At 42.2% G+C, this 16,221-nt stretch overlaps 1 protein-coding gene and 1 long non-coding RNA gene across 5 annotated transcripts in view; both read right to left on the bottom strand.

Moving 5' to 3' along the window:
• Positions 1-16,221, bottom strand: part of LOC127530168 (uncharacterized) — a 556,902-nt gene that overhangs the window by 221,232 nt on the left and 319,449 nt on the right. The gene's annotated exons all lie outside the window — the stretch shown is intronic.
• The window catches only part of slc25a39 (solute carrier family 25 member 39), a 50,255-nt gene that overhangs the window by 11,864 nt on the left and 22,170 nt on the right, over positions 1-16,221 (bottom strand). For 3 of the 4 annotated variants that reach the window (XM_051936408.1, XM_051936406.1, XM_051936407.1), the window contains exons 3-7: positions 11,928-11,987; positions 10,623-10,673; positions 8,629-8,738; positions 8,461-8,528; positions 3,986-4,110 (exon numbers count right to left, since the gene is read on the bottom strand). In XM_051936408.1, coding sequence (XP_051792368.1) covers positions 3,986-4,110; positions 8,461-8,528; positions 8,629-8,738; positions 10,623-10,673; positions 11,928-11,987 — 414 coding nt within the window. The remainder of the gene's footprint in view (positions 1-3,985; positions 4,111-8,460; positions 8,529-8,628; positions 8,739-10,622; positions 10,674-11,927; positions 11,988-16,221) is intronic. The other variant, XM_051936409.1, reaches the window with a different exon arrangement.

Below are 16,221 nucleotides of genomic sequence, written 5' to 3'. Positions count from 1 at the left end.
CAGGTGCCAGGTCCTGTTGGAAAATGAAATCTGCATCTCCATAAAGTTCCTCAGCAGCAAGAAGCATGAAGTGCTGTAAAACTTCCTGGTAGACGGCTGCGTTGACCTTGGACCTCAGAAAACACAATGGAGCAACACCAGCAGATGACATGGCACCCCAAACCATCACTGACTGTGGGAACTTTACACTGGACCTCACACAATGTGGATTCTGTGCCTCTCCTCTCTTCCTCCAGACTCTGGGACCTTGATTTCCAAAGGAAATGCAAAGTTTACTTTCATCAGAGAACATAACTTTGGATCACTCAGCAGCAATCCACAGGCGAGACGCTTCTGACGCTGTCTCTTGTTCAAGAGTGGCTTGACACAAGGAATGTGACAGCTGACACCCATGTCTTACATACGTCTGTGTGTGGTGGTTCTTGAAGCACTGACTCCAGCTGCAGTCCACTCTTTGTGAATCTCCCCCACATTTTTGTTTCCCAATCCTCTCCAGGGTGCGGTTATCCCTATTGCTTGTACACTTTTTTCTACCACATCTTGTCCTTCCCTTCGCCTCTCTATTAATGTGCTTGGACACAGAGCTCTGTGAACAGCCAGCCTCTTTAGCAATGACCTTTTGTGTCTCGCCCTCCTTGTGCGAGGTGTCAATGGTCGTCTTTTGGACAACTGTCAAGTCAGCAGTCTTCCCCCTGATTGTGTAGCCTACAGAACTCGACTGAGAGACCATTTAAAGGCTTTGGAGTTAATTAGCTGATTAGAGTGTGGCACCAGGTGTCTTCAATATTGAACCTTTTCACAATATTCTAATTTTCCGAGATACTGAATTTGGGACTTTCATTAGTTGTCAGTTATAATCATCAACATTAAAAGAAATAAACATTTGAAATACATCAGTCTGTGTGTAATGAATGAATCTAATATACAAGTTTTACTTTTTGAATGGAATTACCGAAATAAATCAACTTTGTCATGATATTCTAATTTTATGACCAGCACCTGTATGTATGTATATATATATATATATATATATATATATAAACAATAAACCTTTACTGATAGAACATTCAACATAATGGGCTCCAGTATTCCCACGATCCTGTTCAGGATAAAGAGGTTTTAGAAACAAAACATCCAGACTTTGTACATATACGAGGGGAGACCCAAAAATAACCGGAATTTTGTTGTTGTTAGGTTGGTACTTGTAGTACGTGGTTGGGCCGCTAGGGCGATCTAGTTACACTCCTCACAAGTCAGTCTGCCAAGTGCCATCAGTCTGGAAGGTTGTGCTTGTGTTCAGTGAATTTTTTCGTAAAAGTAGGTTGTGCAACAGTGTGAGAAGGAAACGACCTGATCTGTGGGAGTCGGGCGATTGGTTCTTTCATCATGACAACGCTCCATCTCACACTGCTCTCAGCATTCGCCAATTTTTGGCAAGAAACGGTATGACAACCCTGAACGACCCACCCTGCTCACCGGATTTAGCTCCGTGTGATTTCTTTTTGTTCCCTCGGATGAAAAAAAGACTTGAAAGGAAGGCATTTTGCTGACGTCGAAGAGGTAAAACAAGAAACGACCAGAGCATTAATGGGCATTACTTCAGACGAATTTAAAAAATGTTTCGAACAATGGAACAAACGGTTAGATAAGTGTATTTCCGCCAATGGAGAGTACTTTGAAGGAGACTAATTGTAGTTTGTACAGAAAGTTAAACACGTTTTAAAAATATTTCCGGTTATTTTTGGGTCCCCCCTCGTATACATCAGGACTACATCCAACATTATTGTCTTAACTGTGAACAACAGTGACCATGTATTATTTACTTTTACCTCTAGTCCACTGGTGTCTTTAAAATCAAAATGTATAAACCGATTTTACAGAAAGGTGTATCCCTTGTAATGGATTATGTTTATTTTTAACACACGGAGTGTGTTCTTCACACACAAGTGACAAATTATTTGTGTTTAACAGGAGTCCTTTTAGGGGCGGCATGGTGGCGCAGTGGTAGCACTGCTGCCTCGCAGTTAGAAGACCTGGGTTCGCTTCCCAGGTCATCCCTGCGTGGAGTTTGCATGTTCTCCCTGTATCTGCGTGGGTTTCCTCCCACAGTCCAAAGACATGCACATTAGGTGCATTGGCGTTCCTAAATTGTCCCTGGTGTGTGTGGGTGGATGTGTGCCTTGCAATGGACTGGCGCCCTGCCCGGGATTGGTTCCCTGCCTTGCACCCTGTGTTGGCTGGGATTGGCTCCAGCAGACCCCCGTGACCCCATGTTCGGATTCAGCAGGTTGGAAAATGGATGGATGGATGGAGTCGTCTTTTTAGAAAATCTTTCAGCTGTAGAACGTTTTCCCGTAAACAGAAGCTTGCTCTCGGATCAGGGTAGCAAGAAGCACCAGTGCTTTTTGCCATTTAAAAAAAAGCCGCTCTTGCTTTCAGTGCCGCCTTCATGAGGTGTTGAATTGGTTTAGGAATGTAACTCTCAGGTAGACAGTTAATTGTTCCCACTCACCTTTAAGCAAAATTTACTCATGGTTGTCTCCACACATACATATTGTTATGTCTGACTCTGCAAGACTACAAGCAAAGCAGACCAAACAGTTGTTTTCAGACTTGAGAGCTACACCTGTGCCAATCGCCCACGCGAGTGCCCACACACCACGCTATTTTCTGTTGAAAGTGTCTTTTCTAAGGTGCTAACCCCAGTGGGAATATGGCAACCACTCACACCTTCAGTAGATTATCACTGAAACTCCAATGCTCGTTTTGTGGGTTCAAAGTGGGATCTCCAGTTCAGAAGCTCAAACTCATTCATGCATGAGAAAAACTGCTATAAGTAGTTTCATAAAATGTTTTACAAAAAGTATACGTGTTTTTGATATTGTGAGCATCTGAGCTTCAGAATTCGCCACACCCTTCCTACAGCACCTGCTAAATCAGATAGCATGAAGTTGGAGCCAGGAAAAAGGGGCGCACATTGTAATTGCTAATTTTGATGAGCCTAGCAATTTTAAGTTAGATAAATTGACAGGGTCTGACGGCAAGATCAGCAAATGAAGTTGGAGAAGTCAGATATACCCCACAAAGTCATGTAATGTGACATCAGCTTAAGATGAAGTAATGAGTCTAGAGCAGGGGTCCTCAATCACGGTCCTGGGGTGCCGCAGTGGTTACAGGTTTTCATTCTAGCCAGCTTCCCAATTAGTCCTCAGTCCTTGCTGATAATAAAACTTGGTGTTTAACTTTATGGCTTCTTAGCACTTTCATTCATCAAAGACAAATTTAATTACATTGTAGATCAGAGGTCCTCAATTACAGTCCTGGAAGGTCGCAGTGGCTGCAGGTTTCCACTTCAACCAATTTTTTTGATTAGAGACCATTTATTTGCTACTAAAGCAATACACTTTTCTTGCCTGTTACAATTCAGAGCACTTAATTTCCTATTTTAGTTTAGCAGCTGCATTTAAGTTTTAATTGTTACCCGTTTTGTTAATCAGACATTAGTTAATAATAAAATGCAGATAACCAAAAATGCTTCCTTTTTAAACCTGTGCATATTATGCATCATTAGAAGTGTGTTTAAAAAAAATGTTTAGAAATAAATCAGAGGGGAATTGGAAGGAGCGTTGCGTTAAGTTTAATTCTGTTCTAGTCCACAAAACACATGGATAATGCTCTCAGATAAAGAAATTCTACAGCACAATTACAATTTCTCTTGGATGAATGAAAGCACTAACAAGGCATACAGTTAAATAATATGTTTCATTATCACCAAGGACTGAGTTCTAATTAGAAAACCAGTTGGAACAAAAACCTGCAGCCACTTCGGCCCTCCACGACCGTGACTGAGGACCCCTGGTCAAAAAGCACAGACAAAGGAAACAAAATTGACATCAAATTGGGATACAGTGTACAATGTCTCTTATTTAACCAGCCAACACACTGTCACGTCACCAAAAGACAATGCATCAAGATTTGCACCTACATCGAGCAAGTGCTCCAGCCACCAGGGGTATCTGACTTCCTTGGTATCCCATTCCATATCGCAGGAAGTCACGCAGCTGGTCGTAGCAGGTGAAGTAGATGACTGTGGCTGGAACTGCCATGACCCTATACAGAAAAACAGCAAAACCACGTTAGGTCTCCTGAACCACAGGCCCCAATTTCATATTAAATAAGAAGTGGGAGTGCAGGGAAATCAAAAGCTGATTAAATAAATATTTAAATGAGAAATGTAATGACAGCTTCATAGCACTAAAAATAAATTTGGTCCATAACCCACAGTTGGGTGTATATTCATATGCCACACTGACCACCCTGAAGCCTCAGGACAAGAATGCTTTAACACTAGAATTACCAAAGCCTACGAAAAAACTCGTAGATCCGTCCCACCTTAAATCCCTTCACACCTCTCTGCCAGCGTCTTTTGTCTTGTAAATTTGTCGATAAGCAGCAGGCAGCAAGAAGCCTGCTATCACATCCCCCCCACCGCCGCAGAGTTTTCTCAGCTCAAGTCTGTTTACCTGCGTGTCAGTTGCTTAGAGTTGTATAGAGTGAGAACTCAAGCAAAATGACACCTTTTATAAATACTATATGGTTATTTGAAACACATGCATTTCATGTGTGTTCCATGTCTACAACAATCTATGCAAACATATTGTTAAAACAAACGTTTTTCATGTTTTAGTAATAATTGACAAAATATAGACATGAAGTGTATAATGTGTGAAGCCTGAAGTCCAAATATCAAACACTTTCACAAAAGGTACAAATATAACAGAACAAATGCGCTTCTATTCAAGAATATAACTGCAGAAAAAGATCCTGCGTTAGGGTGTGATATTCACACCCGTTTGATATGACCGCTTCGGAGGCACAACGGTATCAACTGTTGACTTGTAATCCAAACTTCACGGGTTCGACCCCGGATGAGTCCATTTTGAAAAGTGAGCTGCTCTTATTCTTACTATTTTAGAATAAACACATACATTTGATTTGAGTCTGTAACAGCCGGTGTAAATGTATGATACTTGCAAAGGTTAGCTTTGTTTTGTTTTTTTGTTCAGTTTTATTCTCTCAGGTCTCTCATAATTTCCATTTGTTTGCGCTAATGCAATCTTTACTATCCTTTTTAAGACTTTTTAATTTTTGTACTTCCATTATCTCTAACCTGCCTGCATGTGTACCACGCCAACGTTTTTGATTTATTTATGACATTCTACTTTGCCATCTACTCTTTGTCTTTTATTTCCAGCCCCAGGCATGGTTAAATCTCTTGGCACAAAGTCTCGTCTCACGGGACGTGAAAGTGTCTCTCCGAGAAAATCACATCTCGTCTCCTTTCAAGATTTTTTTTTAATTGAGAAATATTTTTCATTTTCTGAAAATAAATGCTCCGTTGTTTATGTAAAAGTTATTTGAGGGGAATAAATGAGACGCTGACCGACTGCTTCTTTAAAAACAATTTTTTTGTTCATTTCATGGAGTGTATATAAGCAAAGACCTGCCTTACTCATTCAAAAGCAAAATAAAGCTGGCCATGACATAAGCAATCTGTTAAATCAATTAGTGTGTTAACATAAGCATCAACAACCCAATTTACAACAGAAACCTGATTTCTAAAATGCCAGGTAACCTTTATTCTGATTAGAGAAATTGGGTTATTGGCTCCTGGGAAAACTGGTTAAAAAGAGGTAGATTTCTCTGCTTGATTTTGTGGCTATGTAAACCCATTACCGGGTTATTGTAAAGGATTTTGTAGTCTGCACATGTCCATTGCACTCTATCTGCTTGTGCATGTATTTGCTTTGCACACTCTTTCAGCAGCCATGGTTAGAACTGTAAACAAAATATATTTCCAGAGGCAAATCTTTGGACAAATGTATTTCTTCTCCCAGTCTCAGTATATCAGAAATGACTAAACTTGTGTTGATGAGCTGAACGTACAGTGCTAAGGTCAACAACACCATCTTGGGAGCAGAAGTACTAAATGTTAAAAATAAAATCGCGTTATGTAGTCTGATTCTTTTAAAATTAACGAGTAACCTAAGATAATGCTTAACCTTATTGAAGTAAAAATAGCTGCGTTATTAAAATTCCAGCAGCAGTGGGTGTAAAGCAACAAGCACACATACCCGGTAACAGGGCTCAATTGCACAGCGCCAAGCACAAAAGAGTTTGCTGCAGCAACACAAACCTATCAATAATGTGTCATAAGAAAAATCACTGGTATCATGCGTTATAATTATTTTTGAAATCACTGTGGTCGATGATAATGTTTAACTCTTTCTTGAGCAGTTTAATGACGTTGGAACATAAAGGTGTGGATTATTAAGAAACTAGGTTTGTGACTAAACTGGGTTATTTACCTTAACCCGATTATGTGTGTGCATGTAAATGCAATGAATGCCTACAAGTTTCAGTGTCTGACCTTGTGATTTGTTTACGGTCATAGCAAAGCAGACACAAATAGTAAATTGCAGACATTTATAAAGGACAAAATCGCTGGGAATCAGAGGCATCCTTGGGATGTAAACAATTTCACCTGTTCTGCCAACTCAATATTTTCATCCTCTATTTGAAAACTAGCTGCGTACGCCTGTGCTGTAAAAACCCTAGGGTCCTAGAAAGTATTGAAATCGTCAGAAAAAAATGGAAATGTAGAGATGTCAGGTAATTGAAAGGAACCACTCTAGGCATCTCTCTCCTAGGTGGTTTTGTTTTGTCGATGTGCTTGCATTGCTTGTGCATTAGCAGTGGGAGGAAAAGTAAAAGGGATACAGTTTTGCCGATGAGCTTGCCACTCTTCTGTAGTAACGGATAAGTGAGTGACTCTTTCTTCAGAGGTTTCGTTTTGCCGACGTGCTCGCCTCGCTTGTGATGCATCCTGGGAGATGGAGCCCTTACCTCAACTCCACCACTCACTTACGGGCCGGACAGACACACACACTTCCACCCATAGACGTTTATATATAAGATGAATAACAATAGGAAATAGAAGTAGCAAATCATACTGGCTTTGTTCCCCAGAATGCAAATGGCTAGATCAGACAGAGTGACCCCTTTATTAAAATGTTTAATTGTCAAAGTCTGTGAGCTCACCCATGGAGGTAATGCATCCACTGCTTTTTAAGTAGGTCTACTTTTAATTTATCCTTAAGCTTACATGAAAATCTGTTTTTATCCAATCACAATTTGGGACTCGAAACTTAATGTGTTGTACAGAAAGATTTCTCAAAGAAAGGAAAACAGTCTATACACCGACCAGAACAAAGACGAATATATACAGTAATCCCTCACTTATCACGGGAAATAGGTTCCAAGGCCGACCGCGATAACTGAATTTCCGCGAAGTAGGGACACCACATTTATTTAATTATTTAACATGTATTTGGACGTTTTTAAACCCTCCCTGTATTGATTACAACCCACCCTTTACTCTATTAATAACTGGGACAACTGCTAAGCAATATGAAATCAGTAGATAAGTTTACGCTTACTGTATAGCGAAGTACACGTAGCAGCTTGTAGGCGGTCGTGACGTCGTCGACCTTGTTGCAAAGATTCCTAAAGCAGATTCCATCCAGACTACTGCCTTACCACCTCCACTTGCAACTCGTTTTGCGCCCTGGTTAAAGGACACTGCGGCCGTAGATCTTATATGCTTTTCCTCCTTTTTAAATAAAAAGAATCGTGGACTCATTGATGCTGTGACGGTGTCCTGCAGCGGTGTAGCTGTTTCCTTCCTTCAACATATCCAAAACTTTTACCTTTTCTGCAATCATTTGCATCTTCTGTTGGCGCTTGGACACGGCCCCTGCAGCAGTAGCACGTTAATGCTGAATGAGTGAGATGAGACTTCCTGGTTAATGCAGCACTCCGTCGCTGAGCCAATCAGCAGCACACAGGAACTTAACTGCATGCTCTGATTGGGTAGCTTCTCAGCCATCCGCCAATAGCATCTCTTGTATGAAATCAACTGGGCAAACCAACTTAGGAAGCAAGTACCAGAAGTAAAAAGACCCATTGCCCGCAGAAACCCGCGAAGCAGCGAAAAATCCACGTTATATATTTAGTTATGCTTACATATAAAATCCGCAAAGTCGTGAATCCGCGAAAAGTGAACCGCAAAGTAGCGAGGGATTACTGTATACCAAATTTCATTTAAGTCGGTTGAGCCAGACATTCACATATTCTGAATTTATATAGATAAATTTTGTGAAAACATATAATATCCTGTTTAAGCTTTATCATTCTGGGGTATTGAGTGTTTGTTGCTTGATAAGGTGAAAAAATGAACGTAAGCGATTTTAGTTCAAGACTGCAACATAGCTCAATGTGTAAAAAGTGAAGGGGTCTAAATTCTTTCTGGGGGTACTGCATGTGCTTTCTAAATACCAAATTTTTTTGTTTTAACAAAAGTCCAAACAAACAATAATAGGCGGTCATCATGATACTCACAAGGTTGGTGGCAAGCCACTCCAGAGGGACCGCACTCCTTCATAGCGGGTGATCTTCACAAATGCGTCCTTAAAGGCAAAAAGAGACAAGAGGTTGAAACGGTTACCCCACATGCGGGTGCTAAACATGTCCCACTTCTGGAAAATCACCTTGGGCAGTCACACTCACCACAGTGCCTCTGAAGTGATTGGGGGTCTTGTACCAGCTGGTGCATCCGCTGCCATTCTCACACACGTAAAGGTGGTCCATCAGCCCATTGCAGTACAGGAAACACTTCCCTATAAAAATCAAATCTTTGAATTATGCAAAGCTCCAGCTGACAGATGCATGAGAAAGCTGATGACAACGACCTGGTAACACTGCTCCTCTCTGACCCATCAGCTTATCTTACTAAACAGTTTTGTTTGTTGCTGGGTACAGGACAGGCTTAAGAAAGGCTCAAGAAGTCATCAAAATAAAATGAGCTGTGAAAATGTTAAGAGTGAGAAACACAAGTGCGAGGATTAACTGTGGCAGCACGAGCTCAAGCTTAGAGATTAAGGTGTTGACTTTATTAATGAGGCCTGCAGGGACTCAAGCATGACTGTGTAACAAGCACTCCCACTACAGGACTTTGGGACATCTGAGCTCTCAACAACTGATCCATCTTGCCATGCTTGATTATTAAATTATCCCAACATGCTTTACAAGCACAACCCATGGTGAATCCTAGCTGGGTAAGAACCTTGTTCAGGGTCACACACCAAGTAACACCTTAACCAAAGAGGGCACTGAATGAGCACAAGTCAGACATCTGTGACATTATACAAATGTTTGACATCATACTAAGCTTTCCATGATTTCAACCTTGTCTTGATTGCCTAAACACCGTCAGAAACGGCAGACAGTAAGGTACGCCCGACACACAAGTGGAGATAAGGAAATCCTTAACATATTGACAACTACAATGAAAATGGGTGCATTTGTTCCTGACACTAATGTAAAAATCAGTGTGTTATTTTAATACATTGATTAAATTAATTTTGTTTATTGACCAAAACTCACCAAACTTTATTAATACCAAGGGGAAATTCACATACTCCAGTAGCATACTGATAAACAACATTAAAGAGTGATAACAATGCAGGTATAACAGACAACTTTGTATATTGTAAATGTTTACCCCCACCGAGTGGAATTGAAGAGTCGCATAGTGTGGCGGAGGAACGATCTCCTCAGTCTGTCAGTGGAGCAGGACGGTGACAGCAGTTTGTCGCTGAAGCTGCTCTTCTGTCTGGAGATGATCCTGTTCAGTGGATGCAGTGGATTCTCCATGATTGACAGGAGTCTGCTCAGCGCCCGTCGCTCTGCCACAGATGTCAGACTGTCCAGCTCCATGCCTACGATAGAGCCTGCCTTCCTCACCAGTTTGTCCAGGCGTGAGGCGTCCTTCTTAATGCTGCCTCCCCAGCACACCACTGCGTAGAAGAGGGCGCTCACCACAGCCGTCTGATAGAACATCTGCAGCATCTTACTGCAGATGTTGAAGGACGCCAGCCTTCTAGTGAAGTATAGTCGGCTCTGTCCTCTCTTGTACAGAGCATCAGTATTGGCAGTCCTGTCCAGTTTATCATTCAGCTGCACTCCCAGGTATTTTTAGGTCTGTACCCTCCGCACACAGTCACCTCTGATGACCACGGGGTCCATGAGGGGCTTGATCCTCCTAAAATAATCCACCATCAGCTCCTTGGTTTTGCTGGTGTTCAGTTGTAGGTGGTTTACGTCGCACCATTTAACAAAGTCCTTGATGAGGTTCCTATATACCTCCTCCTGCAGCCCACGATAGCAGTGTCATTATAAACCTACCAATGCCTCAGTCACTGGTGGGTCACACTACCTACATTTAAGCTTGACAAGAATGTGCTTAATATCAACATTAAAAACGCAGGATGCTGCAGATGTTCCACTACTGCACATCCCCAAAAACGACATTAAATTCAAGTTATGTAAAGACAGGTAGGAGTGAATCATGTCCGGCCCAGAGTTGTGCTATTTTACAGCACCACTGCATAATCTTGCTAAATGTATGAATTCAGATGACTAACAAAACATTCCCAGGACAGAGGATTTATGGGGCACATTTAAATAAAATAACAAAATAAAAGCCACAAAGGAATACTTACACTTGGACTGCCGAATAACACTGCTCCATGGCACAGAGTCTACAGCCAAGGCTGCAACAAAGAAAAGCAGACAGCAGGGTGTGTGGCAGGGCAGTTAGTGGTCTGAAGCAGACAGCAAACACACAGATTCTATCCATTATTAAAGCTTTCCCACCAGCAAGGTTTTGTCCCCACATTCAAACAGATCCCCTACAATAAACCGTATGAGAACACGACCACCATTGACATAACAACCAACCTCCACTAAACATATACACACACACACACACACACACACACACACACACACACACACACACACACACACAAGTAGTGCGTCTTTTGCTTCACATTCTCCAAAGCTGGTTGTTAAATTGTCAGCATAAGTGCTGAACTTCCAAAAACGTGTAGTGGTTTTTGTAACGTTGTCCTACATAACTCACTTGACCTTCCCTCCACATTCCAGGATCGAGCAGGTAAGCATCACGCATTACAATTTCCTTAACAACTGCAATTGCTGGATCACATTGCCTTGAGAATCTCAGATTACATGACTAGAAATAGTGGATCACTGGCCACTCAACTCCCTTGAGACTTATAAGCAGTTTCCAATTTTTTTAAATATCACAAGCGTGTTGCATTTTGACAGCCAAGTGACGAGCTGCCCGACAACACAGATGGGCTGACTGTAAGGTTTACCACTTTTGGGTTACAACCTCATTCCACCTTTTTCCTTTATCTACAGTATTCTGATCCAGTACAACAAACAGACGTCAGACAGAAGAGCCTCTCTTCCGTGTGGGTAGTCCAAAACACCACTTTTATTTTTTTCTTGCTGCTCCATTTAACTTCTTTCTGGCAGTGCTCATGGGGTGTTAACTCTCAGACATGTGGAGACACTCCCCTATGACTAGCGACAAAACAAAAACGGTCACAGCGAGTCATTGAGTGCTCTGACTGAGTTGCTGTGGAGGTCAGTGTGCATGTCTGAACATCACTCGAAAGCAGAGGCTGTTCTGGAAGGAGTTATCTGTAAACATTCACCCAAGGTGGTCCTCACACACAGACTCAACCCAAGGACCTGCTGTGGGCATGGCTTCCACTCATTGCGCTCATGCGGCATGCCAGCACACAAAGTTCAGCTCCATGCAGCTTTCAGAAATTGTTTATGGCATGTGGGGTGAGGATTAAATATGTGGGAATGTGAAGCAAATCAGCTGGTAAGTTGTTTAGCAGGAATGTCAGTGCATTACCACTACCCAGACCTCCCACCATCTCTTTAACAGCCACATGCAGAACAAGCATGCCCTGGAGTGGGTGACATACCTCTGTAGAATGGTGTCCTCTGCGCTTGCAGTCTTATCTTGACCACATCCAATGGGGTAACTGCATAACGAGAAAACATGACCTCATCATGAAACTCAAAAAGCAGGCAGGCCCCCTATTCAATACAAGTAAGCCCACAATTCTCTAAAGAATCGTAAATCCAAGAATGGCAATCAGTTTCTGTTCCGGCCGATATTTGGATGGATGAAATATCATGGAGGGTGGGTGCGTCCGGGGAAATGTCATTGAATTAAATAAGCATATCTGTACTAAAGCGGTTTCGTTTTGTGGAGACGTGATTCCGTTGCCTTTGCTGACACCGACTGCTGGCAGAGTGGAGCACAGCACGTTTAGTTTATAGGTTGTGGTGTTCGTGTGCCAGCCACTGAGTCGGGGAAGCCGCTGGGTTTGAGTCTGTGACCGTTATGTGATCTATATTACTGGCACATTGGATTAGAGCAAGTGTAGTGTACAGGTTGTGTTGTTTGGGTGCCACCTACAGACTCTGGGAAGCCGCTGCGTTTGACTCTGGGGCGCCACGGCCTGTGAGTTGTTTGCTTCTGGTGTTTGTGAAGCGCGTTGTAGGAGCCTCCGTTTATTGTTTTTATCCACTGACTCTGGGAAGCCTCTGTGCTTGACTCTGGGGTGGGCACCACGGCGCAGTACGCATGCGTATCCACTGACTCTGGGGCGGGCGCCACGGCGCAGTACGCATGCGCCTCGGTGCGTCCGCCATGCATAAATTAAACTGTGGTTTAGTAATATAGATTAATTAAATGGGTCCATCGTATGCCTGTAACACACCCCTAGCTGGTGTAATGGTTCCTTAAAGATCCTTTAAGAATTTTAGAGTGATGTGTGGTTTATTCTGACTGTGGTTTATTCTGACTGGTGAGTTAGTGCTGATCACACACATTCATTGGATTTGACATTCCATAGTGCCTATAAACAATTACAGTATTTGTCACATTCCTTTTCTTTTGTCATAATGAAATCTGGAAATTAAAAATCAATTAAAACTACTTTTAGAAATATGTACACAATGTTACCCTGAACATCAATGTGTAAATGACATTTTAAAAAATTCTGAACAATGATGAAACTTTAATTTGTGAAATACTAGTTGGGATATGATGGTGATCAGCCCTGTTAAAGCAATCTGTGTCAATTTGTTCAGATACAACCAATCACCTTCCAGATAACACACCAGGCTAATTGACACCCATAAGGCATCCACTGCAGGATTTCTGATTACTTCAGAATAAACCCGGATGTTCCTTCACCTACTTGCAATTAACCCAGAATGTCTCTCGGACCTGGAATTCTATGTAAAAACAGTTAACCCCAAGTGTCTCTTGCATCAACAGTTACGATCCAGTATACAATGTTAAGCTCTAGTTGATAAAACACCATCATGCTGAAAAAAAAAACTGTAGCGGGGCTACATAATAGTTTGTTCTATGTTTGTGCCGAGTACATTTGGTTTTCATCATCCTGTTTACTGTCCGTTATGTGCGCTAGGGATGCACCGATACCACTTTTTTGGAAAACGAGTATGAGTACTTGCATTTCAGTACTCGCCGATACCGAGTACTTAATAAAAACATGATTAGGTATACCCCATGTCTGGAGCATTTCCTCAAACACATGCGCTATAGCCTGGCTGGTGTGCGAGCCGCGGAATTGTTTCGCATGTAATATGGCTCGTTGCGGCGTGAAACTCTCGTCTACCCACTGGGAGGTTAGGCTAATTAGCGACACGGGGCTAACACTGCTTGTCCAAATATCCGTGATGAAACTAAACGCAGAGGCGGCTTGCAGTAAGCTGTGGATATGTTTTTTCACGGAGTCGTGTAGTTTAGGCAGCTCCGTGTCAGTCATGTAGCGGCGGCTTGGGACATCATATCTGGGCTCCAGAACATGGAGGAGACGCAGGAATCCCACATTTTCTACCTCTGAGAGTGGCTGGTCACTCAATGCAATGTACTCGATAATTGCCTGTGTTATTTTCACAGCACGTGGATCGTCTCTGGACATTTTCTCTCGTCTTGCAAGAGTTTGCTGCAGCGTGGGTTGTGTTGGTTTAGAAGCGTGGGTAAACTCTTTGTACTCGTTGTCGTGTTGGGATTTTAGGTGCTTGATTAAATTACTTGTGTTAAATGCGCTACCTTTTGAGCCTCCTCTGGACAATTTCGCTGAGCACAATTTGCAGTCCTCCTTTGTTTTGTCGTCTTCATTCACTTTGAAATAGTTCCATACGGCTGACATGTCTCGCCTCGCCTTCTCCCCACTCTGAGCTGCAGCCGGGGCCTGGGGGCGGGCACTCGGCACCTGTGATTAACCCCTTACACGCCGCTCAAACATAGACATTTCTCAGACTGTGGTATCGGTCCCCGGTATCGGGGGACTTTTAACGAGTACGAGTACTTTAGAAAATGTGGTATCGAGGCCGATACCAGTATCGGTGCATCCCTAATGTGCGCGTCAGTAAATGTTGTCCCCGTAAGTACAGAGGGGAAGAATGATGGAGAGACCCTGCTGCCCCAAGACGGACATCACCGGGGAAGAATGATGGAGAGACCCTGCTGCCCCAAGACGGACATCACCGGTTTACGCACCAGATACATTCGGGACATTTTACATTTAAAAAAAGAGGAGCAAGAGGTGACAGGCAAGGAGAGAAAGAGAGGAAAAGAAGACAATTTAACCATCCTTCTATAAAACTCATCACTGCTATCTATTGCTTTATTCCACTGCCTGCTTTTTCAACTACCGATCCTACATCACGACAACCAGAGCTGAGAAACCCCGGGGTTCAAATTCATTCTAACCATTGGCAGGACTTTTACAGGGAGGTCGTTTTGTTGTCGTGAGGAAGCACAATATCAATTCAGCCAGTTTCAATACCGCTGGACTTTATTGTGGGACACATTTTCACCACATTTTCAACTGCTGTCTGTGTTTATCCAATCCATGTTTGTATTTGTGTTATGTGCTTTGTTTATTGTTTAGGAGCAAGGGAGGGTTTAATGTAAATATTTGTATTACTAGTCATTTAGCCCGTTACAATAACAGCGCTAGAACATGAGTGCATAAACATTAGTAGGAACAGTCTATATTAAATGGCAAGGGACTTTGACCTCATTCTTTTTGTTGGTCATATTTTTCTTTCTTTCAGCCTTTCTTTTGTTGATGTTTACTTACTGAGCTGACCGTTATTCGTGGGCTGCCGCAGTGTATTGCGTGTCTTTAATTTTCTGTGACAGTAATACTGTCTTGTACGGCTCTATTCAATAAGGGCGCGCACAAAAAGGCGAACTTCAAAAGGGCGATCTCAATTGAGCGCGGTGAATAAAGGCGTTTGTAGATAATTTAGTTCAAATGGCTCTGGAATATGTGAAGAGCAACAAAGGTGCAGATCTTTATTTACTCGCGCCTTTATTCGCTGCACCCTTTTGAGGCTCACCTTTTTGTGCGCGCCCTTATTGAAGGATACCGTCTTGTACATCCGCTGGCTTGTACGTCCGTAATATACCTTTAATTTTCTCTTGCGGCAATACAGGCGTGCGCGTCGGTAATATGCCTTTAATCTCCTCTGACAGTAATACTGGCTTGTATATGGCTGTAATATGCGTCACTGTATTGTGTACCTTTAATTTCCTCTCGCAGTAATACTGGTTTGTATTTCCGTAAAACGCCTCTAACTTTCTCTGACAGTAATATCGCGCATCGCACCGTGCCCCGCATATGCGCACTTCATCAGAAGACACCCACACATGGACACCTGGACGCACATAGGGATTTTATATATATATATATATATATATATATATATATATATATATATATATATATAGATATATAGTAACTAGATATTAAGCTCGTTACAATAACGGGCGCTAGAACAGTACTCCATAAACAGTAGTAGGAACAGTCTAAATTAAATGGCAAGGGACCTTTTACTTCATTAATTTTTTTCCGTAAAATGCCTGTAATTTTCTCTGACAGTAATACTGGCTTTGTTGTCCGTAATATGCGTTTAATTTTCTGTCACAACAGTGGGCAATCAGCAGATTCTCCCCAGCAACTGATGTAATGTGAACGAAAATAAATCTAATTTTAAAAGTCATTGTATTGTAATTCGTATATTTAGGAAAACCCCTTCAACGACTGACACTTTACTGGGCCAAGCTTCTTAATCGCAAATCTGACATCCTCAGAGTGAACACTTGCACAACAATGGGGAAGCTGGTCTCCGCGTCTCAGTACCCGATTGGATTTTTCGTGTTTTATG

The sequence above is a fragment of the Erpetoichthys calabaricus genome, chromosome 14 (genome assembly GCF_900747795.2).
Source record: "Erpetoichthys calabaricus chromosome 14, fErpCal1.3, whole genome shotgun sequence".
Lineage (NCBI taxonomy): Eukaryota > Metazoa > Chordata > Cladistia > Polypteriformes > Polypteridae > Erpetoichthys > Erpetoichthys calabaricus.
Note: the sequence above shows the minus strand (reverse complement) of the source record. Positions and strands in the feature narration are given on the sequence as shown.